Source organism: Lithobates pipiens, unplaced genomic scaffold (genome assembly GCF_037356315.1).
Source record: "Lithobates pipiens isolate NorthernLeopardFrog02 unplaced genomic scaffold, aLitPip1_a1.2 Scaffold_13, whole genome shotgun sequence".
Taxonomy (NCBI): domain Eukaryota; kingdom Metazoa; phylum Chordata; class Amphibia; order Anura; family Ranidae; genus Lithobates; species Lithobates pipiens.
Genome location: NW_027507718.1, coordinates 509,301,305 through 509,327,675, shown reverse-complemented (window position 1 = coordinate 509,327,675; position 26,371 = coordinate 509,301,305). Strand labels below are relative to the sequence as shown.

At 44.1% G+C, this 26,371-nt stretch overlaps 1 protein-coding gene across 1 annotated transcript in view; it reads left to right on the top strand.

The window, feature by feature from the left end:
• LOC143975925 (extracellular calcium-sensing receptor-like) overlaps positions 1–26,371 on the top strand; it is a 107,523-nt gene that overhangs the window by 15,997 nt on the left and 65,155 nt on the right. The window contains exon 5 of the mRNA XM_077478458.1: positions 25,859–25,982. Within this exon, the coding sequence (XP_077334584.1) occupies positions 25,859–25,982 (124 nt within the window). The remainder of the gene's footprint in view (positions 1–25,858; positions 25,983–26,371) is intronic.

Here is a 26,371-nt window from a genome sequence, read left to right as displayed (position 1 = left end):
TTAATGAACCAAAGGCAATTTCTATACAATCCTCTGCAATGCCCTGCCAATACTCTGCAATACCCAGCAATACTCTGCCAATACTCTGTCATAAACTGCCATACCCTGCCATACCCAGCAATACCCTGCCATACTCTGCAATACACAGCCATACTCAGGGATACCCTGCAATACTCAGCCATACTCGGTGATACCCTGCAATACCAAGCCTTACTCTGCAATACCCAGCCATACTCGGTGATACCCTGCAATACCCAACCATACTCTGCAATACCCAGCCATACTCTGTGATACCCTGCAATGCCCAGCCATACTCTGCAATACCCAGCCATATACAAACAATGATGGCTTTCCGGGGTCCTGTAAGGACAAAATGCTGGATGCCGGCTAAGTATAGCCTGAGGATGTTATGAGATAGAGCCAGCTGCATGTGGTAAAACAATAAGGCTGGATGTGCTTGATGTCTCCTGTTGCTTCTCCGGGGCATGAGGCTAGGCATTCCAAGCAGGCCTTCTGTGTGTTGTGGAAGAACGCCTGATTTAACGAGATGGGTTGCGTTGTGAAGGCGTGTCTTTATCCCATGGTCAGCAGCAACCAGGATGGGATAGGAGAAGTGATTGAGTCGGCTCTTGGTTTATGCTGAATGAATTAAGTAAGTTAAGAGGGAAAGTGCACTTGCTGAGACGTTGTGCCTGCTCCGGATAGAAACGCAGTGAACATTAAATTGATGCTGCAGAGACAATTGCATCTGCCGCATAGGAAGGACATGATGGCGAGCGACTTGGACTTGCCTTGTTTATAATTTCGGCCATAGCTTGATTGCCTGTGGCAAGCCATTGTTTGCCCTGTCCAGGTATGGCCCCAGACCTGAGCAGGTGCCACAATGGGATATAGTTAAAAAAGTGAGGGAAACTGACCAAACCGGGGAATTAGAAGGATTTCTGGTGGCCATGGTCCTACAAACCAGTGATGGACAAAATTTGCAGTGAAGCCTGTGGAGGCTGCGGCATCAGAGAATACCTGAGGTGACAAAGCTAATGTAAAAAACATGAATATGCCGTTACAGTTTATGAGGAATTCGTCCTACATGTCATTGTCAATCTGCTGTAGCTGCTGGGTCAAGCCTGAGAACTTGATTTGGGTCTTGCACCTTCCATTTGATGCCATGCCACCCCCAGAGACATGGTTAAATGGACAGTAATTAAGATGCATCTGACATGTCCACTTTAGACAGCCATATGCCTGGCAGCTGAGAGGAGATTCCTGCACTCGTGGGTCAAGTGGGGTAGCGCGATGAGGCTGGTGAAACCCTGACGTTAATCCATGGATCAAGAAGGAGGTCAATGAGGGGATGGGTGGGAGGAAAGTTGAAGCCCCAGCCATCGGACATCCACTTTGCCTAGCCATGAAGTGTTGTGCTGCTTGAGGTACCACGTGACCTTAGGATGTACTCTGTGGCCTGTGACGCAAAGGTGAAGCAGCTAGCATTGGCTAAAGTTGCAAATCTCATGCATTCCTGGAGGGAAGTCTGGATTAAGTTTCAAAGGCGTAAGCGGTCCCGGAACAGAGGAGATCGAGTGTTTCGCGCATATAGTGCGGAAGCATTGTAGCGTAGGTGCAATGAGTGGGTGTGTGTCAACGTCTGTCTTGTGGTGTAGATGATTTATCCATGGTAGAGAGCGTAAGGGGAGTTTGGTGAGGGAGGACTCTAAATTTACCCATTCTTTTTGTTGTGCGTGGATGTTCCAGTCCACAATTCTGGTCAAGTGTGCAGCAGCGTAATAATTAAATAAGTCAGGTAAACCGATCCCACCTAAATGTTTAGGAAGGGTAAGTTGGGTATATTTGACTCTGGGTCTGTGCGAGCCCCACAGGAATTTAATGCATGCGGATTTATACGCCTTAAAGAAAGCTGGGGGGAGACGTATTGGTATTGCTTGTAACACATATAAGATGCGTGGTAGGACATTCATTTTTATTATTGCAGCTCTTCCAAACCAGGAGACGGGGAGTTTATTCCAATTTTTTAAATCGTCATTAATCTTTTTGAGGATGGCCGGATAATTAACATTATATACCGTATATACTCGAGTATAAGCCGAGATTTTCAGCCTCTTTTTTGAGGCTGAAAGTGCCCCCCTCGGCTTATACTCGAGTCACCGCTGTCTGACTGCCCGAACAGCGTGTCGAGCAGACAGACAGCGGCCATTCTACCTTTCAAAAGCCGCGCCTCCGCCTCCGCCTGTGATAGGCGGAACACTCAATTTCCCAGCAGTCAGTGTTCCGCCTATCACGGACATCGGCTCATCCTCGGATGAGCCGATGTCCGTGATAGGCGGAACACTGACTGCTGGGAAATTGAGTGTTCCGCCTATCACAGGCGGAGGCGGAGGCGCGGCTTTTGAACAGGGGAATGGCCGCCAGGGCGCCGACGAAGAGCGGCGATCCTGGCATGGGACGACACGGAGGCTCGGGACGGGACGACACGGAGGCTCGGGACGGGACGACACGGAGGCTCGGGACGGGACGACACGGAGGCTCGGGACGGGACCGGACGGGACCGCTCGGGACACAGGTAGGCTGGACACACAAGGCTGCACGGACACACACACACACACACACACACACACACACACACACACACACACACACACACACACACACACACACACACAGGGATGGATGGATGGACACACACACACACACAGGGATGGATGGATGGATGGACACACACACACACACACACACACACAGGGATGGATGGATGGATGGACGCACACACACACAGGGATGGATGGATGGACACACACACAGGGATGGATGGATGGACACACACACAGGGATGGATGGATGGACACACACACAGGGATGGATGGATGGACACACACACAGGGATGGATGGATGGACACACACACAGGGATGGACGGACACACAGGGATGGACGGACACAGAGGGATGGACGGACACACACAGGGATGGACAGGCATATCTCACCCTCGGCTTATACACGAGTCAATAGGTTTCCCAGTTTTTTGGGGGTAAATTGGGGGCCTCGGCTTATACTCGGGTCGGCCTATACTCGAGTATATACGGTAGATTAGTTAACTCTCTTGGTATTTTGATACCTAAGTATGTAATATCGTTTGCATTCCACTGGAAAGGAAAGTTTGTTTTGCATTGGGCTACCACGGTTGGGCTAAGGGAGATGTTAAGAGCATACGATTTATCAAAGTTGATTTTGAAGTTAGAAAGTAGGGCAAACCGATGAAATTCTTCTAAAAGGATCGGGAGAGTGGTATGTGGATCAGAAAGAAATAGTAATATATCGTCTGCATACGCGGCTAATTTGCTAATCTTATCTCCTGTATGTACACCTGTGATGTCCGGATTTTGTTTAATACTGTTTAGCAGGGGTTCCAGGGTTAGGATAAATAAAATAGGGGACAAGGGACATCCCTAAAGTTGCAAATCTCATAGCTAAAATTGAGTTGCATATCGTCAATATTGAGAGTACGTGCATGGATGGATTGAGTAACTACTGGTAGCTGTCGTGTATGTGAGGTGAACGTTTTGTGAAAGAGTGCTGCAGGGTTTATGTGACACCTAGCTGGTGCGATCCCTGCATGTGTGTTTCTATCTATGTGTGTGTGTGTATATCTATGTGTATATCTATGTGTATGTATATGTGTATATATATATATATATATATATATATATACACATATATATATATATATATATATATATATATATATATATATATATTAACGTCCAACCTGGTGCAGTCGAATGACCTAAGGGAGAAATGACAGACAGAAAATGGTGAGTGGCCGTTGTGCCACTAGAGACAGTGAGTGGCCGGTTTGAGTGCCACTGGAGACGTGCTTGCAACGATTGCAAGAAAGTAGCCTTTTCAGGAAGGTGAAAAAACAAGGATAGCAGAGAATTGAGTATGTAGGAATAAGCGACCGTATTCAAACATACGAATAGATGAAGTGAGATATGGCTGCAGTGTGCATGAGCTATGTCATGTTGAGCTGAAGATTCGAATCGTCATGCTGCCGACATGACAAGATTTGGATTGGGCTGTGAGGGGACTAAATGGCGAAGTTTTAAATCGTTAAGCCGGCGGCACGACTAGATTTGAAGCGGCCTGCGGAGTGTACAAATAGACCCGATACACATTGATGTGCCGCGGATGCGATTGGATGCGAATCAAGCTGTAGAGTGTATGTGATGAAACCGACGTGAATCGCTGTGCCGTAGATGCAACTGGACTCAAATTGGACTGTAGAGTGTGCAATATGTAATTTAAATTAATGTATGCAATAACCGATATGCAATGTTGTGCAGCCGATGCGGGACTCGACACGGGCTGTGGTAGAATGAAAGCTGGATACACCCTAAATAATCTCCTCCCCAACATTCCCCAAAACCATGGGGCCAATCTCAATGGCTTCAATTTGCATGCAATTGGGCAGGCTCCTTCACTACACAGCTCTGGTAAACCTAAAGGACATCAGACAACAATGTCGCACAGTGTGTATGGGTCTTAGGGTTGCTACATCACCCCTCCAAACTGAACACATACCAACCACTCAGGTGGGCTAATTACCACCTCAATGAGCCTCCGAACCTGTGCAATCAATACCTGCTGGCTCCAACCCCATATACTGTGAAACCTGCAAGCAGCGACATCTGTGCCGAGTAATGTTGGGCAAGGACTGACAGTGACTCGGAAGCTTGGGTCTACGAACTAATCGTATGTTCGTAGATGGGGTGACGAACAAAGCAAAGAGAACCTATGGATGCACTGGCCTGTGCTGAATGATGTCGGGACATGACCCAAAGCGACTTAGCGGCTTGGATCTACGAACGAATCGTATGTTCATGGATGGGTGACGAACAAAGCAGGGGGAACCTACAAATGCATGGGCTAACAGCTAACTACAAAAGGGATATGGTATAGGGAACAGAACGAATCACAACTTGCGTATATAAATGAAAAAGGGTTTGAATCCTACCTGCAACAGCGAGCGAGAACCGCTGACGAAAACTACGAACAGAGATGCCACAACACCCTGGAAACGAACACACAGACTTGTAAGCATGAGGTGAGCTGGGAATAGCCAGCCTAGAGACATGAAGTATCACAAACCGGAACTGACAAGGACCACAGGTGAGTGGTGTGCTTTGAATACCCCCTCCCCAGGCTCCTCCCAGAAATCCAGTCCACCATACTGGCCTTCTCATACATATATATTATATATATATATATATATATATATATATATATATATATATATATATATATATATATTGATGCACTGACTGACTATAGAGTATACACTGAATATACAGTCTATGCTAAATATATATTTTATATATAAATATATATATATATATATATATATATATATATATATATTAGACTGACTGTATCTATCCATCTATGTATCCCACTCAATAACCTGCCTGCTTAATCTAACTCAAGCTCTCTCTAAGTCCATGCAAACAATATTACACGCAGACTTATACAGTGTGGGGCGTGGACTTATTCCCTGTAAGCCATGTTGTCCACACCCTGCTTTTGGTCAATGATAGCTCTCACAGCAGAGCATGCTGTGATTAGTCAAAGAATGCAGGTCAGGTGCATGCTTTGGCCAATCATCATACAGCAATACACTGCAAACTCACAGTGAATTATGGGGGATTTTGCGGCGCTCAAATTTGCCGCAAATGCCCCATAATGTTCGCTGTTCAGAGAAAGGGCAAACACTCCCTAGTTGGCACAATGTTGCATAGTTACATAGTTAGTCAGGTTGAAAAAAAACACAAGTCCATCTAGTTCAACCACAAAAAAAATAAAAAATAAAAAATAAAATAATATCATACAATCCCATATACCCAATTCTATACCCACAGTTGATCCAAAGGAAGGCAAGGAACCCCAGCAGAGCATGTTCCAATTTGCTAAAGCAGGGTAAAAAATTCCTTCCTGATCCCCCAAGAGGCAATTGGATTTTCTCTGGATCAACTTTACCTATAAATGTTAGTACCCAGTTATATTATGTACACTTAGGAAATAATCCAGGTCTTTCTTAAAGCAATCTACTGAGCTGGCCAGAACCACCTCTGCAGGGAATCTATTCCACATTTTCACAGCTCTTATTGTGAAGAAACCTTTCCATATTTGGAGATGAAATCTCTTTTCCTCTAGACGTAAAAAGTGCCCCCTCTTTGTTGACTGTAAAGTGAATAACTCAACACCAAGTTCACTATATGGAGCCTTATATATTTGTACATGTTGATCATATGGGGGATATGATCAACATGTACAAATATATAATCTCCTCTTAACAAAAATGAATAAATTAAGTTCTTCTAATCTTTCCTCATAGCTGAGCTCCTCCATGCCTCTTATCAGTTTGGTTGCCCTTCTCTGCACTTTCTCCAGTTCTCCAATATCCTTTTTGAGAACTGGTGCCCAAAACTGAACTGCATATTCCAGATGAGGTCTTACTAATTATTTGAACAAGGGCAAAATGATATCTCTCTCTTTGGAGTCCATACCTCTTCTAATACAAGAAAGGACTTTGCTTGCTTTGGAAACCGCAGCTTTGCATTGCATGCTATTATTGAGCTTATGATCTACCAAAACCCCCAGATCCTTCTTGACTATGGATCCCCCCAGTTGTACTCCCCCTAAAATGTATAATACATGCATATTCTTAGCCCCCAAGTGCATAACTTTACATTTCTCAACATTAAACCTCATCTGCCACATAGTCGCCCAATTAGACAGAGCATTGAGGTTGGCTTGTAAATTAGAGACATCCTGTAAGGACGTTATTCAACTGCATAGCTTGGTGTCATCTGCAAACACGGAAATGTTACTTTTGATCTCAGACCCAATATCATTTATAAAGATATTAAAAAGTAAGGGTCGCAGCACTGAACCTTGGGGTACACCACTGATAACCTTAGACCAGGGGCGGCCAACCTTTTGATGAGCAAGGGACATCGAAGCGATTTGGTAACCAGTCGCGGACCAAAATAAGTGTAATGGGCGGATGACAGGTCTGTATCTACCCTGCATATGCAGAACGGATATGGACACAGCCCATGCTACTCTATGGGCCCTACAATTCAATCTGACGGAAGGGGGCGGTTCCCCTTCTGTTTATTTATTTTTTTTTAATTTTTTTTTGCGTATTGGATTGAAGGTAAGAGGTGAATAGAGGGTCCGATTTAGTTCTAAGGCTGCTTCCACACTGATGCGTCATGCGCACTTGTGGCTTTCCTGCAGGTTAGATGCCACTTTGCCATAGACTTCTATTATATCCTGATGGTATAGTGCACTTTCTGAAAAGCGCACCAAACTCACAGGTAATAACAGAAGTCTATGGCTCAGTGCAGGTAACCTGCAGGTGCAGGATTAGTTTAACAGCAGCCTTGTAACCACTGAAGAACAGATATGCCTATATATACACTGATTTCAACAAACGCACCTTCAATAACAGTCTTCTATTTCGTTTTCCCTGGCTGTTGCTGTCCCAGGCAGAGTGCAGTTGGTATCGATTGTGACAGGAGATGGCACTATACAGGAAGCATCAGCTTATGTGGCTCTGCTCTGCAGCTTCTTGCTTTCTCTACCGCTGGCTTCATTCACAACACTGATGCTCTGGGATGGTGGGTCAGCAACCTGCATTCTGGGCTTGTCAAAACACCATCCCAGAGCAGGATCAGAGGACTCCACGGGCCACATGTGGCCCCCGGGCCCCTGGTTGGGCACCCCTGCCTTAGACCATTCAGAGTAAGAATCATTAACCGATACTCTATGAATTCTGTCTTTCAGGCAGTTTTCTATCCATTTACAAACTGATATTTCAAAACCTGTAGACTTTACCTTACACATGAACCGTGTGTGCGGAACTGTATCGAACGCTTTTGCAAAGTCCAAGTATACCACGCCCACCACCACCCCTCTGTCCAAGGTTTTACTTACCCCCTCATAAAAAGAAATCAGGTTTGTCTGACAACTTCTGTCTTTCATGAATCCATGCTGTCTGTTGCTTAAAATATTTTTTTTCCTGCAAGAACTCGTCTATGTGGTCTTTTATTAATCTCTCCAGTATCTTCCCAACTATAGAAGTTAAACTAACCGGTCTATAGTTACTTGGTAAAGACTTTGTTCCGTTTTTAAATATAGGCACCACATTGGCCCTGCGCCAATCCAATGGTACTATTCCTGTCATTAGTGAGTCCCAATGTGATGTATATAAAATGGACAAAGGTACTGTTTGTGCTGCAGAATCCCAGGTGCCTCCAAGAGCAGGTGAGGAGGTGCTGCTGAGAACTCATAATGGAAGCACAATGAATTTGGACATTTGGACCATTACTAGCCATGCTAGACAAGGCTATGTTTAGCAACAAGGGTGTAGACACAAGAACTGCTATGCCAAGCAGGGAGATCACAGAGTGGCTGATGGTTGAGCGTACATTGGTACTGCAAAGTTTTTTTTTCCCTCCAGTCGGATGGACCAGATAGGCGCATGCATAGCAGATGTGTTGCCCACAGCCCAACAGCTCAATAATGTCAAGTGTCAATTGTCAATAACAATGTAATGAATGTTGACTTGCAAAGGCTCATTGTTGAGTTAGAGGGGATGAGTGGGAGACATGCATCTGACAGTGCTCCAGGGGAGCCTCAGGCTGTGATGGGTACTTCCAGTGAGGTGGAGGCCCCTATAAATGTCTTGGCTTCTTAACCACTTTCAGACCGGACCATTTTGCTGGTAAATGACCAGAGGTCTTTTTACACTTTGGCACTGCGCTGCTTTAACTGGTAATTGCGCGGTCATGCAATGTTGTACCCAAACAAAATTTGCGTCCTTTTCTTCCCACAAATAGAGCTTTCTTTTGATGGTATTTGATTGCCTCTGCGATTTTTATTTTTTGCGATATAAACGTAAAAAGACCGCAAATTTTGAAAAAAAATGATATTTTCTACTTTTTGTTATTAGAAAAATCCAATAAACTCAATTTTAGTCATACATTTAGGCCAAAATGTATTCAGCCACATGTCTTTGGTAAAAAAAAAGTCAATAATTGTATATTTATTGGTTTGCGCAAAAGTTGTCACATCTACAAACTAAGGTACGTTTTCTGGAATTTACGCAGCTTTTAGTTTACGACTGCCTATCTCATTTCTTGAGGTGCTAAAATGGCAGGGCAGTACAAAACCCCCCCAAATGACCCCATTTTGGAAAGTAGACCCCCTAAGGAAATTGATAAGAGGCATGTTGAGCCCATTGAATATTTTATTTTTTTGCCTCAAGCGATTGAATAATGACAAAAAAAAAATTTTTTTTTTTTTTTACACAAAGTTGTCACTAAATGATATATTGCTCACACATGCTATGGGCGTATGTGAAATGACACCCCAAAATAAATTCTGCTGCTTCTCCTGAGTATGGGGATACCACATATGTGGGACTTTTTGGGAGCCTAGCCGCGTACGGGGCCCCGAAAACCAAGCACCGCCTTCAGGCTTTCTAAGGGCGTAAATTTTTGAGTTCACTTCTCACTACCTATTACAGTTTTGAAGGCCATAAAATGCCAAGATGGCACAAAACCCCCACAAATGACCCCATTTTAGAAAGTAGACACCCCAAGCTATTTGCTGAGAGGCATGTTGAGTTCATGGAATATTTTATATTTTGCCACAAGTTGCGGGAAAATTACAAACTTTTTTTTTTTTTTTTTTTTTTTTAACAAAGTTGTCACTAAATGATATATTGCTCATGCATGCCATGGGCATATGTGAAATGACACCCCAAAATAAATTCTGCTGCTTCTCCTGAGTACGGGGATACCACATATGTGGGACTTTTTGGGAGCCTAGCCGCGTACGGGGCCCCGAAAACCAAGCACCGCCTTCAGGCTTTCTAAGGGCGTAAATTTTTGAGTTCACTTCTCACTACCTATTACAGTTTTGAAGGCCATAAAATGCCAAGATGGCACAAACCCCCCCCAAATGACCCCATTTTGGAAAGTAGACACCCCTAAATTTAGGGGTACACTAGTGAGACTAGGTAATAAATGGCGGGTGCCCTGAAACTATAAAAAAATAACTAATCAACCAGCGTCACCTGTAACAGTTATATGGTGATCACTGGTGAAAGGGTTAACTAGGGGGCAATTAGGGGGCTTTATGCGGTAGTATATGGGGGTCCCTGGCGCTATAAAAAGCTGCAGCGAACCTAAATACCTACCTGCCTAACTAGCGTCACCTGTGACACTAATACAGCGATCAGAAAAACGATCGCTTATTAGGCTGGGTTCACACTGGAGCGATGCGGGAACGCCACGAATGCGCGGCGGGTTCCCGCATCGCATGCCTCCCGGCGGCAGTTCACACTGCCCTATGCGAACTGCTGGGAGTGTCAGTGAAATGTTACTGACACCCCCAGATCAGTTCGCATATCGCAGTGCGATCTGCAAACTCGGATCGCATGGTGTGAACACCCATGCGATCCGATTCTGCTGCGGGCCAAAAAAAGGGTCCCGTGCGAATTTGCGGCGGGTGCGGCGGGTGCGGCGGGTGCGGCGAATGGCTGAACTCGAATCGCACAGAGATCGGATGTGATTTGCACTGCAGTGCGGTGCGAATCACATCCGTTCTCATAAACCGCTGCAATGTGAACCCAGCCTTAGTGACACTGGCGACGGGGGGTGATCACGGGGTTAAACCTTTATTGGGGGGGTTAGGGGGGTACCTTAGAACTAAAGGGGGCTAACCCTAACTGCCCTAACAGTTATTAGTCACAAATGACACCCGCCGGGTGATCAGGGGGTTAAACCTTTATTAGGTAATAAATGGCGGGTGCCCTGAAACTATAAAAAAATAACTAACCAACCAGCGTCACCTGTAACAGTTATATGGTGATCACTGGTGAAAGGGTTAACTAGGGGGCAATCAGGGGGCTTTATGCGGTAGTATATGGGGGTCCCTGGCGCTATAAAAAGCTGCGGCGAACCTAAATACCTACCTGCCTAACTAGCGTCACCTGTGACACTAATACGGCGATCAGAAAAATGATCGCTTATTAGGCTGGGTTCACACTGGAGCGATGCGGAAACGCCGCGAATCCGCGGCGGGTTCCCGCATCGCATGCCTCCCGGCGGCAGTTCACACTGCCCTATGCGAACTGCTGGGAGTGTCAGTGAAATGTTACTGACACCCCCAGATCAGTTCGCATATCGCAGTGCGATCTGCAAACTCGGATCGCATGGTGTGAACACCCATGCGATCCGATTCTGCTGCGGGCCAAAAAAAGGGTCCCGTGCGAATTTGCGGCGGGTGCGGCGGGTGTGGCGGGTGCGGCGGGTGCGGCGAATGGCTGAACTCGAATCGCACAGAGATCGGATGTGATTTGCACTGCAGTGCGGTGTGAATCACATTCGTTCTCATAAACCGCTGCAATGTGAACCCAGCCTTAGTGACACTGGCGACGGGGGGTGATCACGGGGTTAAACCTTTATTGGGGGGGTTAGGGGGGTACATTAGAACTAAAGGGGGCTAACTCTAACTGCCCTAACAGTTATTACAGTCACAAATGACACCAATGCAAAAAAAAAAATAAAAAATGACATTGGTGTCACTGTGACTGGGGGGCAGGGGTAATTGGGGGGGTGATCGGGGGGTAAAGGGGGGGTGTGAGTGTGCCTGGCATGTTCTACTGTGTGTGTAGAGTGTTGGTGCAACTTACTGATCCGCTCTCCTCCGTGTCGGAACGAAAAATACCGACACGGAGGAGAGAATACATCACTTCCTCTCCTGTGTTTACATTACAGGAGAGGAAGTGATGTCACCGGGGATTTCTATTCGTCGGGAGCGATCGCGAGGGGGTGGCCATGAATGAATGGCCGTCCCCTCGTCCGGGATCGCTCCCGTACGAATACCGACCGCCGCAGGCACCGGGCGGGGGCCCGATCGGGCCCCCGACCCGCGGGAGGCAAGGGACGTACATGTATGTCCTTATGCCTGCCCGTGCCATTGTACCGACGTACATCGGCGTGCGGCGGTCGGCAACTGGTTAAGCTGCAGTGAATGAGCCCCTCCATGTCTCTGATAAGGGAAAGGTCACTAAAAAGGTTTTGCAAATTGAGGATAAGGGAAAGGTCCCTAAAAAGTTTTTGCAAATTGAAGTGGAGTGTGTAGAAATTACAGATATGCTAGTGGAACTGCTTGAACTGGTGAAAGCACATTCTTTAAATACCTGGGTGCCTCCATTATAGTTGGATGTAGTGGTACCAATGGGTGGAGCCAGGTATTACAAGCTGTGCCATTGTTAGGGCTGAGCTCAGCCCTTCCTTTTTAGAGCTGGCTAATTGCCAGCTCCTATCTCTCCGCAGTTACTCAGCTGTTGATGATATCCTGCTCATCAGTCCTGCCTACTTAAGCCCTTCAGCCCAGTGAATCTCTGCCTTCGCCTTGGTCAACATCACAGAGACATAAGACTTGCTTTTCTGACATCCCTTCTGGGTCCAGATCCTGCTTGCCGTTCCACTACATTGATCCCTGACTTCTGGCTTGGCTGACTATCCATTCCAGTTACTGAACTTTGGCTATGTTTTGACTACATTTGTTCTTTTTACTTTTATTATTAAACAAGTGTGATTTAACTGTACTTCTGTCGCAGTCTGATGTTATGGTTTCTGACAGTAGGTGAAGGCCATGAATTCAGAAGATGCAGTCAATCCACTCGTTGGTAATATTTTTTCCAGATTGGATGAACTGGATCACCGCATGTATCAGTTTGCCATGGAGTTACAAACGCTCCTGAGTCATGTGGCTCCCCTGGAATCTTCCACTGTGGCCGCCCCAGTACATCCTATGTTGCAGGCCAAACATGCTGCTGCTCCAGTCTCTGTGCAAGTGCCCGCCTTGAGTATTACCTCTATAAGAGGTATGTCTGGTTCTGCTCCTCTTCCCCAGCGATTTGGGGGCGATCCAGTCCAATGCAGAGGGTTTCTCAACCAAGTTGAGGTATACTTTGAGATGCTGCCCCAGGCATTTCCCATGGATAGAAGGAAAGTAGGTTTCGTGATATCTTTGCTTTCTGAGAGAGCCTTGGCCTGGGCAAACCCTCTATGGGAGATGCAAAAACCTGTTGTCTTGAGCTACCCTGAGTTTGGGGCGTTGTTTAAAAGGGTATTTGACATTCCCACACTCTCTGCTTTTGCTGCCAAGTGCCTCATGTCCATTGAACAGAGTATGAGAACAGTTGCTGACTGAATTCTGCTGCATGAATTCAGAGAACCTTTAGGAGGAGGGAGAGATTGTGCCTTTATTGTGGCCAGGCAGGTCACTTTTTGAAGTCCTGTCCTACCAGTCCAAGGAATACCCAAACTTTGAGGTCCTGTCATGGACAGACCTTAGGTGGCATTGTTTCATCACCAGTTATCCAGAAGGATAAGCTCTTGGTTTGGGTCACCCTTTCTTGGGCTGAGTCGTCCGTCGAGATACAGGCTCTAATCGATTCTGGGGCTGCAGGCCTGTACCTTGATGCTGCCTTTGTATCAAAGCACTTGATTCCGCTGCAGCTGCGTGACACTCCACTTGCTATTGAGGTTCTTGACAGGAGACCTCTACAGCCTGCCTATGTGACTCATGAGACGGTTCTGTTGTCTATGGCCGTAGGGGCTCTTCACCATGAGATAACCCAATTCCAAGTTATTTCCTCACCTAAGTTTCCGCTGGTAATTGGTCATCCTTGGTTACAGTGGCACAACCCCTCTTTTGATTAGCTCTGTGCTGAGGTTCTCTCCTGGTCGCCACAATGCAGTGAGACATGCTTCCAGAAGGTAGCCAAGGTCCTGTTCACCTCTTCACTCCCCTCCCCGTCAAAGGAGTACCGCGATTTTAGCAATGTCTTTGACAAAGTTCAAGCGGGTAGTTTGCCTCCACATTGGCCGTATGATTGCGCAATTGACCTTCAACCTGGTACCATACCCCCTCGTGGCTGGGTTTACCCTTTGACGGTCTTGGAGGATAAGGCCGTGGAGGAGTATGTTGCAGACACACATTTTTGAGGTTTCATCTGCAAATCCTTGTCTCCTGCTGGTGCTGGTTTCTTCTTTGTGAAGAAGAAGAGTGGTGATCTGAGACCTTGTATTGATTATAGGGGTCTCAATTGTTTCATGATAAAGAATGCCTATCCAATTCCATTGATTATGGAGTTATTTGACCACCTCAAGGGAGCAACAGTTTTCATGAAGCTTGATTTGAGAGGGGCACACAATTTTGTGAGGATTAAGGAGGGCAACGAGTGGAAAACTGCATTTAATACCAGAACAGGCCATTATGAGTACCTGGTAATGCCTTTTGGTTTTTGTAACGCCCCGGCAGTTTTCCAGGAATTTATTAACGATGTACTCCAAGATTTGTTGCAGTTATGTGTGGTGGTTTATCTCAATGATATCCTCATTATTTTCAAGTCCCTGGAGAGCCACCACACAGATGCCTGTCGTGTGCTTCAGAAACTAAGAGAGAACAGTCTCTATTGTAAACTGGAGAAGTGTGAGTTTCATCGTGAACAGGTTAAATTCCTGGATTATGTCATTTCCACTGCTGTTTTTTTTGATGGACCCAGAGAAACTTTCAGCAGTCATACAGTGGCCCTGACCCATAAGTTTACTACCTCAGCAGGGTTTCTGGGCTTTGCCAACTATTCTCAGAAGTTTATTCATAATTTCTCGTCTCTGGCCAAGCCCCTGACTGATATGACCAGAAAGGACAGTAACACACAGAGTTGGTCTCTGGAGTCTGTTAAGGCCTTTGAAAGTCTCAAAGCTGCCTTCATTTCTGCTCCTGTGTTGGCACATCCTGATCCAACGTTACCTTTTATCCTTGAGGTCGATGCTTCTGAGACTGGTGTTGGTGCCCTTCTGTCTCAACGTCCTACCTCTAAGAGTTTTATGCATCCTTGTGGCTACTTTTCTAAGAAATTGTCACCTGCGGAGTGCAATTATGAGATTGGAGACAGAGAGCAGTTGTCGATCATTTTAGCCCTGAAAGAATGGAGACATCTCCTCGAAAGTACCACTGTGCCAGTTCTCATTCTTACTGACCATAAGAATCTCACATTCTTGTCTGAGGCTAAATGCCTCTCTCCCAGAAGGGCGCAATGGGCTCTATTCTTGTTAAATTACATTATCTCATTCTTACCTGGTACTAAGAATGTAAAGGCTGACGCTTTGTCACGACAATTTTCCTTCACTTCCAAGATGGAGTCGGTTAGGGTTCCTGTGATTCCACCTGATTGTATTCTGACTACGGTTCGCACCAGTCTCCCTTCTCCTTTCAGTGACAACATTCTTGCTGCTCAGGTCCATAATCCTCCTGAGAAACCTTGTGACCACTGCTTTGTCCCATAGAGTCTCTGTACAGCCATGCTCCAGACCTACCATTCACCCAAGGCTGCTGGTCACCCTGGGAAGAATCAACTCTTTTGCCATTTCCCAACAATTCTGGTGGCCTAGTCTACATGCTAATGTAACCGCCTTTGTAGCTGCCTGATCCGTGTGTGCTCAGCTTAAGACTCCACGGCAGCTTCCAGTGGGCCTCTTACAACCCATACCCAATGGAGAGAGGCCCTGGACCCATCTGTCTATAGATTTCATTGTGGAGTTACTCGACTCCCAGGGCAACACAGTTATCCTTAAGGTGGTTAACCGTTTCTCAAAAATGTCTCATTGTATTCCACTTAAGAAGTTGCCCAATTCTAAGGAACTGGCTTCCATTTTTGCTTGGGAGAACTTTTACTTACATGGGCTACCCAAGGTGATTGTCTCAGATGGGGTAGTCAGTTTGTGTCCTGATTCTGGTGAGCCTTTTGTGCACAGTTGGGAATTCAGCTTGCCTTTTCCTCTACGTATCACCTGCAGTCTAATGGGACCGGAGAATGAGCCAATCAGTCCTTGGAGCAATTCCTACGTTACTATATTTCTGACCATCATAACAACTGTGGAAGAAAAATTGCAGCTCAAAAGCTCCAGACCTGTTGAAGACACCCGCCCTATACGATGTTGCAGGTGTTGGAAAAAATCCTGGAAGGTGGCACACCACTGAAGGCATCTTTATTGAAAGATTAAAATCCAAAAAGAGTCGTATCTTAGGCATAGAAGACAGGTGAACACAGCTAATGTCTTTCACATCACAAACAGATGCTTAGTCATAGCTTAGCTATGCATAGTCATAGCATAGTCACCTGCCTTCCTACCAAGTTGGGGACAGGGTCTGGCTGTCATCAAGCAACCTCTGACTTCATGTTCCCTCAATGAAGTTTGCACCTCAGTTTATTGGACCTTTCCCTATTCTTTGCAGGATTAACCCAGTGGCTTATGAACTAGACCTTCCTTCTAATATGTGCATTTCAAATGTCTCCTTATTAAAACCTTTGATCTGCAACCACTTTACCACCTCGGTGTCACGTCCTCACCCTGTACAGGTTGAGAACCATGAGGAGTATGAAGTACAGTCCATTGTTGACTCCGTGGGCACATCCAGTACCTGGTGCATTTGAGGGGGTACGGTCCAGAGGAATGCTCTTGGGTCTCATCCACGTACGTACATGTCCCTATCCTCCTCCATGATTTCGATGGATGTTTTCCCCTCAAGCCTGGTGGTCCACTGAGGGGGAGGGGTTGTTGAGTAGGGGGTGCTCTCAGGGCTCAGCCCTTCCTTCTAAGAGTTGGCCGCTCAGCTGTCGGCTAACTGCCAGCTCCTATCTCTCCACAGTTACTCAGCTTTTGATGATTTCCTGCTCGTCAGCCCTGTCTACTTAAGCCAGCTCCTATCTCTCCACAGTTACTCAGCTGTTGATGATATCCTGCTCGTCTGTCCTGCCTACTTAAGCTGTTCAGCCCAGTGGATCGCTGCCTTCACCTTGGTCAACATCACAGAGAAATTCTACTGTGTTCCTGTTTAAAGACTTACTTTGCTGACATCCCTTCAGGCTCCAGATTCAGATTGCTGTTCCACTATATTGATCCCTGATTTCTGGCTTGTCTGACTATCTGTTCCGGTTACTGAACCTTGGCTATGTTTTGACTATGTTTGTTCTGTTTACTTTCATTATTAAACAAGTGTGGTTTAACTTTACTTCTGTCTCAACATGAGTTCATGGTTTCTGACAGCTGGGTAACATTAATCACCAGTGTAACTGGTTGGTTTGATGCTTTTTAATATTGTGGCAAGGGATTTTCTAGTTCCTTGTGAGGGTGTTTCCAGAGACGGTTCGGTAAAGAAGGCGCCCTGGAGAGCTGATGGAGACATTGGAGGTCTCACCTGCTAGTGTGATCTGAGGTACCTCTGAGCAGGGATTAGTAAATGGGGCAGATACTGCCTCACCCATTAGACCTCCTAAGAAGGAATATGGATGTGGAAAAAGCTGAGATCCTGTCTGTCACCTGCAAAGAGGTACAAGTTGAGGTACCCAGAGACACTCTAAAATATAGTATGGAGTGGAACAAAAATTGCGAAATGGCAAAGTGTGAGCTGGCAAAGGTTGATACTGCTAGCAATGGGTCATGCGTTACTCAATATTAGTTGTTAGGACAACTGACAACAGAGATTTGGATAATAGGTGAAGTGAAGGTCCCATAGGGGATAAGTGATCACCCGTGTGTTTTCCCTCCTTGAGCCTGGCCCTAACAAACCCTGAGAAAGAAAGAACTGACAGTATTGGTAATTGTAGAAATGGTTATTTATTACTGAATATTAATGTAAATAATGGCCTTGATATGAAAATGAATACTTTCTTGGTAAATGAGCGTGATAAACAGATGTTGAGCTCTGGGGATATGGTGGTCAAGGGTAAGGGCAAAGGCTTTGGTAAACCTAAGAGATCTAAGTGATGGGGAAAACATAAAAATGTAGGACCCCATTGAGGTTCAGGCTAGGACATGCCTGGAAAAACACCCTAAAAAAATATTGTGCCACGCAGCTGATAGCTGGCACAAAGGTGCCCCAATCATGAATTTGGGCTGGTGTGTTCCGCCCCCTACTGGGTCGAAACAAGGGGGGAGGATATGTGATAGGATGAGATGCTGTCACTGTGAAATTTGTGATTTAAAGGACATAGTGTGCACATTGGCTCAGTGCATAACTACAGAGTGTAGCAGGGGAGTGGAGAAAATTGTTTTTGCAGATTTCTCCAGGTTTTGTTATACCTGGATGGGACTCTGTAGTTTGGGAGATTCCATAGTGTCTTGGGTGGGATACAATCTCCAACCCTTTGTGCAGGATTTGTGGAGGACCAGCAGGGTGTGCTCAGGTGAGCACACTCCTTATAATGAAGGTATGGGAATACCTCATGCCTCCCAGTTGGAGACATCTCCACCAAGAGAGACAAGAGGTCTCCAGGTGTCAGAGGCTGCAGGTGGCAGACAGAGCGTGTGTGTAATACACATAAAGGGAAGGGGGAAAAGGGGAGAGCTGGGGATTTTTATGTGGTGCTGGATATAACAAAGGATCCTATCACAATGTACTAAAAATTCATAGAAAAATATTTATTGGTATACATTAAAAAAGCATAGCATCAGCACATACGATGTGTGAAATTATTAAAAACAATATACACAATGTTTACTGAGCGGATGAAATCCCAAAGATACTGGTTGACAGGCTGTCAGCACTTATTCCCAACATGTTTCGCAGATTGCTTCGTCAGGGGAATTATGCAACTAACAACAAACAATAATAGTAATTAATATTTAGACAGAAAATGACATTCACTGAATTATTAATGCATCAATGATAATTTCAAATAGCAACCTCACAAAGAAAAACACCCTGTAAGGTAACAAGCTTCAAAAGGTGTGATCTGAATGGAATGGCGCTTACCCACCGTTTGCCAGAAAGACCGCCTGCCGCAAAAAGACAACATAGATGTAAAGCAGGGTCTGCACCTGACCTAATCAAATCACCAACCGCCTCATCCTAAAGGAGGACATAGATGGGGGTAAGAGCAGTGCTAAGGTAAAGGAGAAAAATAATGAGGGGTAATGGAGAGAACAATAAAATAGATAAATGAGATGAGTAAGGAAAAGTTCTGATATAATTATATAACAACCTCAGTATTCTGAGGAGAACGGGCAGCAGCCTCAATAATTAGAATAAAGAAAAAGAGACAAAGCTGATACAAGAATGAAATAATAATGGAAAAAGGAAATACATAATAGTAAATTGAATAGGAAGTAAGAGGGGGGAAAACAAAACATTGAGAGGAAAAGGAGCTTGGTCAAGGAATTAAAGTACATTGTACCCAAAGTAAATAGACAATTAAAATGAACTTACTATTTAATGGTAAACTTAATAATAAAGCTGGTGCAAGTGTCCATTAAAGGGTTGCTCACACAGGTGATTATTAAGGGCTCACAGAGTGCCCAGCTGAGCTGATGGAAATGTGTAGAGCTAGGTTGCAGCTCTGTAAGAAATTAGCCTAAGGAACGACCAAGAAAGGAAACATAAGAAAATAAAAAATAAAACGGCCAATAGGGATACAATGTATTGATGTTGAGTAAATACAATTACCTAGAATGAATGGGATGGCGCTCTAGCGTGCAGGGATAGCACACGTCCCGCACGTAGAGCGGAGAGGAAAAGCCTGCCTTATATCTCCCCCATCCATCGAGCCGGCATCTTACGTCACCGGCTCGATGCGGACAAGGTGGGGAGGGAACTGAGCATGTGCGGGAATAGCATGGCTGTCGGCAAGGACTATGCTACCCAGCATTCCGCTGTGCTGGGAAAGAAAGCAATCAAAGCAGAGCGGACGCCAGCAGAGGGTGGAAACAGAAGGACTGGTCGTCCTCTCATTCGGCAAAGCGAAGAGAGGGGGCGGGTGCAGTCCTCCCGAGCCAATGCGTCATCCCGCACCAAAGAAATTGTGCCCTCGGACCCTCCCAGAACGGGTGTCCCCGGAAGTGAGAAGCCCACGGAGACACCCTGTGTGTCCGTATGCCCCCCAACAGTGGGCGAGGCGGTATAGCAGCCATCAGCCAGGGAAACCAAAAAATAGTTGTAGTAAGCAGAAAGGGATACCGGCAACAAGTGGGCCCCCATAAATGGATAAAAATTATTGAGAGCGGCGGAGAGTCCATATAAAGTCGCCCCCAGAGATCACACTACAGAATATACATATACAATATGCAGAATTAAAGAAAAATAGCAAGTGTATATAGTGTATTTACAGACAATAATAACATAATATATTTGGATAATGAGAAAAGAAAAAAGAAAAAAATAATATACAAAAATAGTGTAAGGGGAAAAAAAAAAAGGGAGAAGGGAGAGTTCCATGTTATTCATGGGAGCCATCAACGGGAAGTGGGGAAGAGCTGTAAAAAGGGATATATCCTCGAACAAATTGGGGGTAGAGAAAGAGGAAAAATTATAAGAAGGATCTAAAACTCATATTTTCATTAAAGCCAGGATATTGAGTGGCCTTTAGAGTGTAAATCCATTTTGCTTCGGTCTGCAGTAGTAGTTTATCGACAGACTCTCCTTGTGAATTTAGGGGTATGTGATCCAATGCTAGAAAACGGATCCAATCAGGGTCAAAGGAGTGATAAATACCAACATGCCTACTAATAGCCGTTACAATTTTTTTATTTAATATAGGTTTTATGTGATCTTTAATACGAATTGCAAAAAGTCGTTTGGTCTTACCTACGTAAAAGCCGCCACACCTGCACTGTGCCAAATACACAACGCCTGGTGTGACGCAAGTTACGCAGGACTTGGGAAAAAAACATCTACCATTGAGTAGTTTAACCTTACACAAATTATTAATATATGGACACATCTCGCAATGACCGCAAGAATATGTACCAAGTTGTGTCGCTGGATTAGGTACTGAGTTATCGGTGAAATGGCTTTTGACTAGACAGTCTTTTAAAGATTGTGCTTTTTTGAAGGTAATTTCAGGTGAGTCATGTATGTATTGATTCACAGTAGGATCCGCCTGTAACCGATTATGTTGGTTAAAAAATTTAGTGACAAGCCGAACAGTATCAGTTTTAGTTAGATTTTTGGTGGAAAAAAGCAACGTAGCTCTATCATTGTCTTTCACTCTATTGTACGATTTTTTCAGGGAGACGTGGCTATATCCACGTGCCCTGAGTCGTCTGTAAAGGTCCTTAGCTGCCACGCGAAAATCTTCATTATTACTACAATTACGTTTGATTCTTAGATACTGACTGTAAGGAATGCTTTTCAATAGAAGTTCAGGGTGAAAACTGGTGGCCTGCAATATAGTATTGCCTGCGGTGGGTTTTCTATACAGAGCAGATTGAAGATTACCTTGCGAGTCAATTTTGATAGTTAGATCCAGAAATTCAATTGATTCTTGGCTATATTTAAGTGTAAATTTGAGATTAAAGGAATTCAAAGAGATTAAATCAAAAAAACGTTTTAAGTCGAGTTCCGAGCCTGACCAAAAAAACAAAACATTGTCGATGTACCTGTGCCAGGTTAAAATATTGTCCAAAAGTACGGTAAGATCCTCACGTGAAAAAATGTCTTTCTCCCACCCCCCCCCCCCCCCCCAGGTACAGGTTGGCATACGATGGGGCACATTTGGTCCCCATCGCAACCCCCTGCACCTGGAGGTAGTGGGACTGATTGAACTGGAAGACATTATGTTTGAGAATATAGTCCAACAATTCAAGGACAAAAGCATTATAGGCCGATGCCGCTGAGCCTCTTTCTTCCAAGTAGGTGCGCACAGTATGTAAACCTTTGTGGTGTGGAATCACATTATACAGGCACTCCACATCAATGGTCACCAGCCAGCAATGTTGGGGTAACGAGATGCCTTCAAGTATTTTTAGGAGATCAATTGTGTCCTTGACATAGGAAAACAGGGAAAGGACATGTGGGGTTAAATAGTTATCGACAAGACAGCTGGTGTTTTCAGTTAGACTTTCACAGCTCAAAACAATAGGGCGATCGGGAGGGTCCTCGAGCGATTTATGCACCTTGGGTAGGGCATAGAAAGTGGGAAGTTTAGGGTCCTTTATATTTAAAAAAGTCCCATGTGTTTTTGTCGATGATGCCAGACTGGTATGCTCTAAAAATGATTTTACGATACTGAAAGTCATAATGAGAGATTAAGGAGATGGAGATAGGACGGTACCAATCACGATTTTTGAGTATTTTAGAACACATAGTAAGGTACCGAACAACATCCATAATTACGATGTTCCCGCCCTTATCGGCGGGTTTGATGACAATATTAGAATTAGTTTGAAGTTGTTTGAGAGCTGACTGTTGATCATGGGTTAAATTATGCAATTTGTTAGACAAAAAATTATTATTTTCTATTGCTTTGCAAACTTGTTGGGTAAAAGCCCAGATATTCGGATTGGTATTAAGAAGTGGAAAGAGTGTGGATTTTGATTTAAAGGTCTGCGGTGGGGGGAAGGAAACGGACCCTATCGACAAACCAACAGGGCTAATTGGCCCCTGGTCCTCGGAAACCCCGTGGCCTTCCTCCCACAAATCCATCAAATTAGAGAGCACCTGATGTTCCAATATATCATCCACCAAAGAAGGGTTGGATATAGACGGCCCTGTGCAATACTAGGTTTATGAAAAATTGTTCTAAACAATAGTTTGCGAGCAAACAAGTGTACATCCTTGATAAGGGAAACTTATCTTATCAGTGTTAAAATTGGGACAGAAAGTTAGTCCCAACTTTAAGACATCTGTTTCAATATCCGTAAGAGCATATGATGATAAATTGATAACTGAGAGTTCCATACCCAGAGAAGATTCCTGATCAACAATTGCATCATCAATTACATTGGTGTCAGGGGAGGTTCTTTCCCTAAAAAAATAGGGGCAAGGCGGAGGTCCGCCGGTAGGGGAGCACCACTTGGTGAAATAATAATGTTTTTGTCAGTCTGTGGTGTAGGGAGTGGGAGAAGTGGGGAGGTAGTGGAGGAAGAGGTGTGAGAAGTGGGGGGAAGAGTGGTACTATTAGGTATGGGGAGGGTACGTGATGGAGGTAGTGCAGGATGATGAAACATAGTGATGGGACGGGCAAGTGCCTGTTTAGAAAAAGAATGTGTACGAGGTGGTAAAGGGGTACTTAAGTGTGAGTTGGGTGCTTCCGTAGCGGCGGGGTCCGGATCGCCCTTACGTCTCTTCGGGAGTCTGTCTCCTGAGAGGTCTCGATAAATTGTAGAGTGGCTTGAGAAGATGCATTAGATCTGGTGTCCTCATCATTATAACCTCTGGCATTGAAAGGACGTGAAGATCTAGAGAATTTATTTTTATTTCCGGTACCAGATGGCCATTTATAGGCCATCCCATTTGAGTAGGAATTATTATCCCGAGTAAATTTGTTCTCTTTTGTACGGATAATATCTAATGTGTAGCTCTCAATATGTTTAGATAATTCTTGTTCCTTACGTTTAAATTTAGAAGTAGTGATCAATTTGGCGTGATCATCGTACCATTGACCTATGGATTTATCCACAAGATCAATGTCATGAGCGTATTGGATGGAGAGCAGGGACATCATGGCAAATGAACAGGTTTGGAGGTTCTCCTCCCATTTTAATTTAACCAAGTCATTAACTTTACTTAAGTTTGGAAAAATTTGAATTCTTAGTCCCCATGGGACAATTTGTTGCTCTATATATTTAAGAAAAAAATTTCTATGCCAAAATATCCGAGCCTTACGTTCCAAAAGGCGTTGCAAATATTGTAGAGCCAAGTCAAGGTCTTTTTCAGATAATTCACTATTTTTTTGAAGCTCATGGACCTTATCCATAAGACCCTCCCAGGCCTCCCCGCTGAAGGCAGCCATGAACAAACGGAAAAGAGGAGAAAAAAAAAAACTCAATAGTGAAATGCACAAAAATCAACGGTCAAAAAATGAACACTCTTATTTCAATAAATAATTAACAGTATTGTGTCATGAGGGAGTGGACCAAAGAAGGACAATACGCACTAAAACGCTAAATAGAATGATAGAGGTATGGTCCAAACTGCCTAGTGGCACCTACAACGATAGACACCTCATCCCCAAAAAAAGTTATTTAATACACATAAAGGGCAGGGGAAAAAGGAGAGAGCTGGGGATTTTTATGCGGTGCTGGATATAACAAAGGATCCTATCACAATGTACTAAAAATTCATAGACAAATATTCATTGGTATACATTAAAAAAGCATAGCATCAGCACATACGATGTGTGAAATTATTAAAAACAATATACACAGTGTTTACTGAGCGGATGAAATCCCAAAGATACTGGTTGACAGGCTGTCAGCACTTATTCCCAACATGTTTCGCAGATTGCTTCGTCAGGGGAATTATGCAACTAACAACAAACAATAATAGTAATTAATATTTAGACAGAAAATGACATTCACTGAATTATTAATGCATCAATGATAATTTCAAATAGCAACCTCACAAAGAAAAAACACCCTGTAAGGTAACAAGCTTCAAAAGGTGTGATCTGAATGGAATGGCGCTTACCCACTGTTTGCCAGAAAGACCGCCTGCCGCAAAAAGACAACATAGATGTAAAGCAGGGTCTGCACCTGACCTAATCAAATCACCAACCGCCTCATCCTAAAGGAGGACATAGATGGGGGTAAGAGCAGTGCTAAGGTAAAGGAGAAAAATAATGAGGGGTAATGGAGAGAACAATAAAATAGATAAATGAGATGAGTAAGGAAAAGTTCTGATATAATTATATAACAACCTCAGTATTCTGAGGAGAACGGGCAGCAGCCTCAATAATTAGAATAAAGAAAAAGAGACAAAGCTGATACAAGAATGAAATAATAATGGAAAAAGGAAATACATAATAGTAAATTGAATAGGAAGTAAGAGGGGGGAAAACAAAACATTGAGAGGAAAAGGAGCTTGGTCAAGGAATTAAAGTACATTGTACCCAAAGTAAATAGACAATTAAAATGAACTTACTATTTAATGGCAAACTTAATAATAAAGCTGGTGCAAGTGTCCATTAAAGGGTTGCTCACACAGGTGATTATTAAGGGCTCACAGAGTGCCCAGCTGAGCTGATGGAAATGTGTAGAGCTAGGTTGCAGCTCTGTAAGAAAGTAGCCTAAGGAACGACCAAGAAAGGAAACATAAGAAAATAAAAAATAAAACGGCCAATAGGGATACAATGTATTGATGTTGAGTAAATACAATTACCTAGAATGAATGGGATGGCGCTCTAGCGTGCAGGGATAGAGCGTGTGTGTCTCTGCAAGAGGCAGTAAACGGAGGACTAAGGACTAAGGCTAGAGTGGAGCTGTGGGAGCTAGAATAAAGCCGTCCACACTGAAGAATCCTGTGGTCTGTGTGACCAGCATAAAGAGCAGAGGTACTGCTAAAGAGAGTCAGGTGGGCTAGAATTTTTGTGAATTTACTGGAGAAGAACCTCTGCAAGGGGAAAGCGTTGTTACTGACTTTTTTGGTGCCTTTTAATAAAAATGGGCTACCAGGCCCTTTAAAATATAGTTCCTGACTACAGTGAATCACTGGAAAATGCATAGAGCTAGAGCTAATGGTCCTCCATGTCAAAATATATATATATATATATATATATATATATATAAATTATAAAAAAAGAAGAGGGAAATAGATATCTATTAGACTTGTTGGGGCACTTGATCTTTATTCTGCCATCAGTCCTCTATGTTTCCTTGTTTCCATTTAATGCTTTATAAATATCTCCTTTAAGTTTTATGAATGAGCCTATATAATGTAATACAATGTTCTCTCTTTCTTTTCGTAATATGATTGGTTTCTAGGTTCCAGTGTCAACGTGCTCTGAAGACTGTCCTTTGGGTTCCAGAAGAATGATGAAGAGGGGGATTCATCGTTGTTGCTTTGAGTGTGTTCAGTGTCCAGAGGGGGAAATATCCAATGAGACAGGTGAGAAAATGAAAATTTTCATAGCTTTGTAACATTCACCTACATAGATAAAAAATAATGCAATGTGGTGCAATACTATGGCCTTTGTGTTGTAAAGCTATCTGTGTGTGTGTGTGTGTGTGTGTGTGTACACACACACTATAAGGAAGGGACAAGATCTCCAATACAAAAAGTTTTACTGAAATGTCTTCATCCAATACATGTGAAAAAGCTACTGTACAGTTTCAAGAAGTCCATGCTCTTCATCAAGCTTTGTGTAAATAGCAAGAACAAACATCCTACCTATACACCCAAATCACAAAGTGTGCACACAAGTGTATCTCACATCGCCCTTCTTATCGAAATTAACCCTCTCAGTTCACTTTATATACACACAGGTCTATCTAACT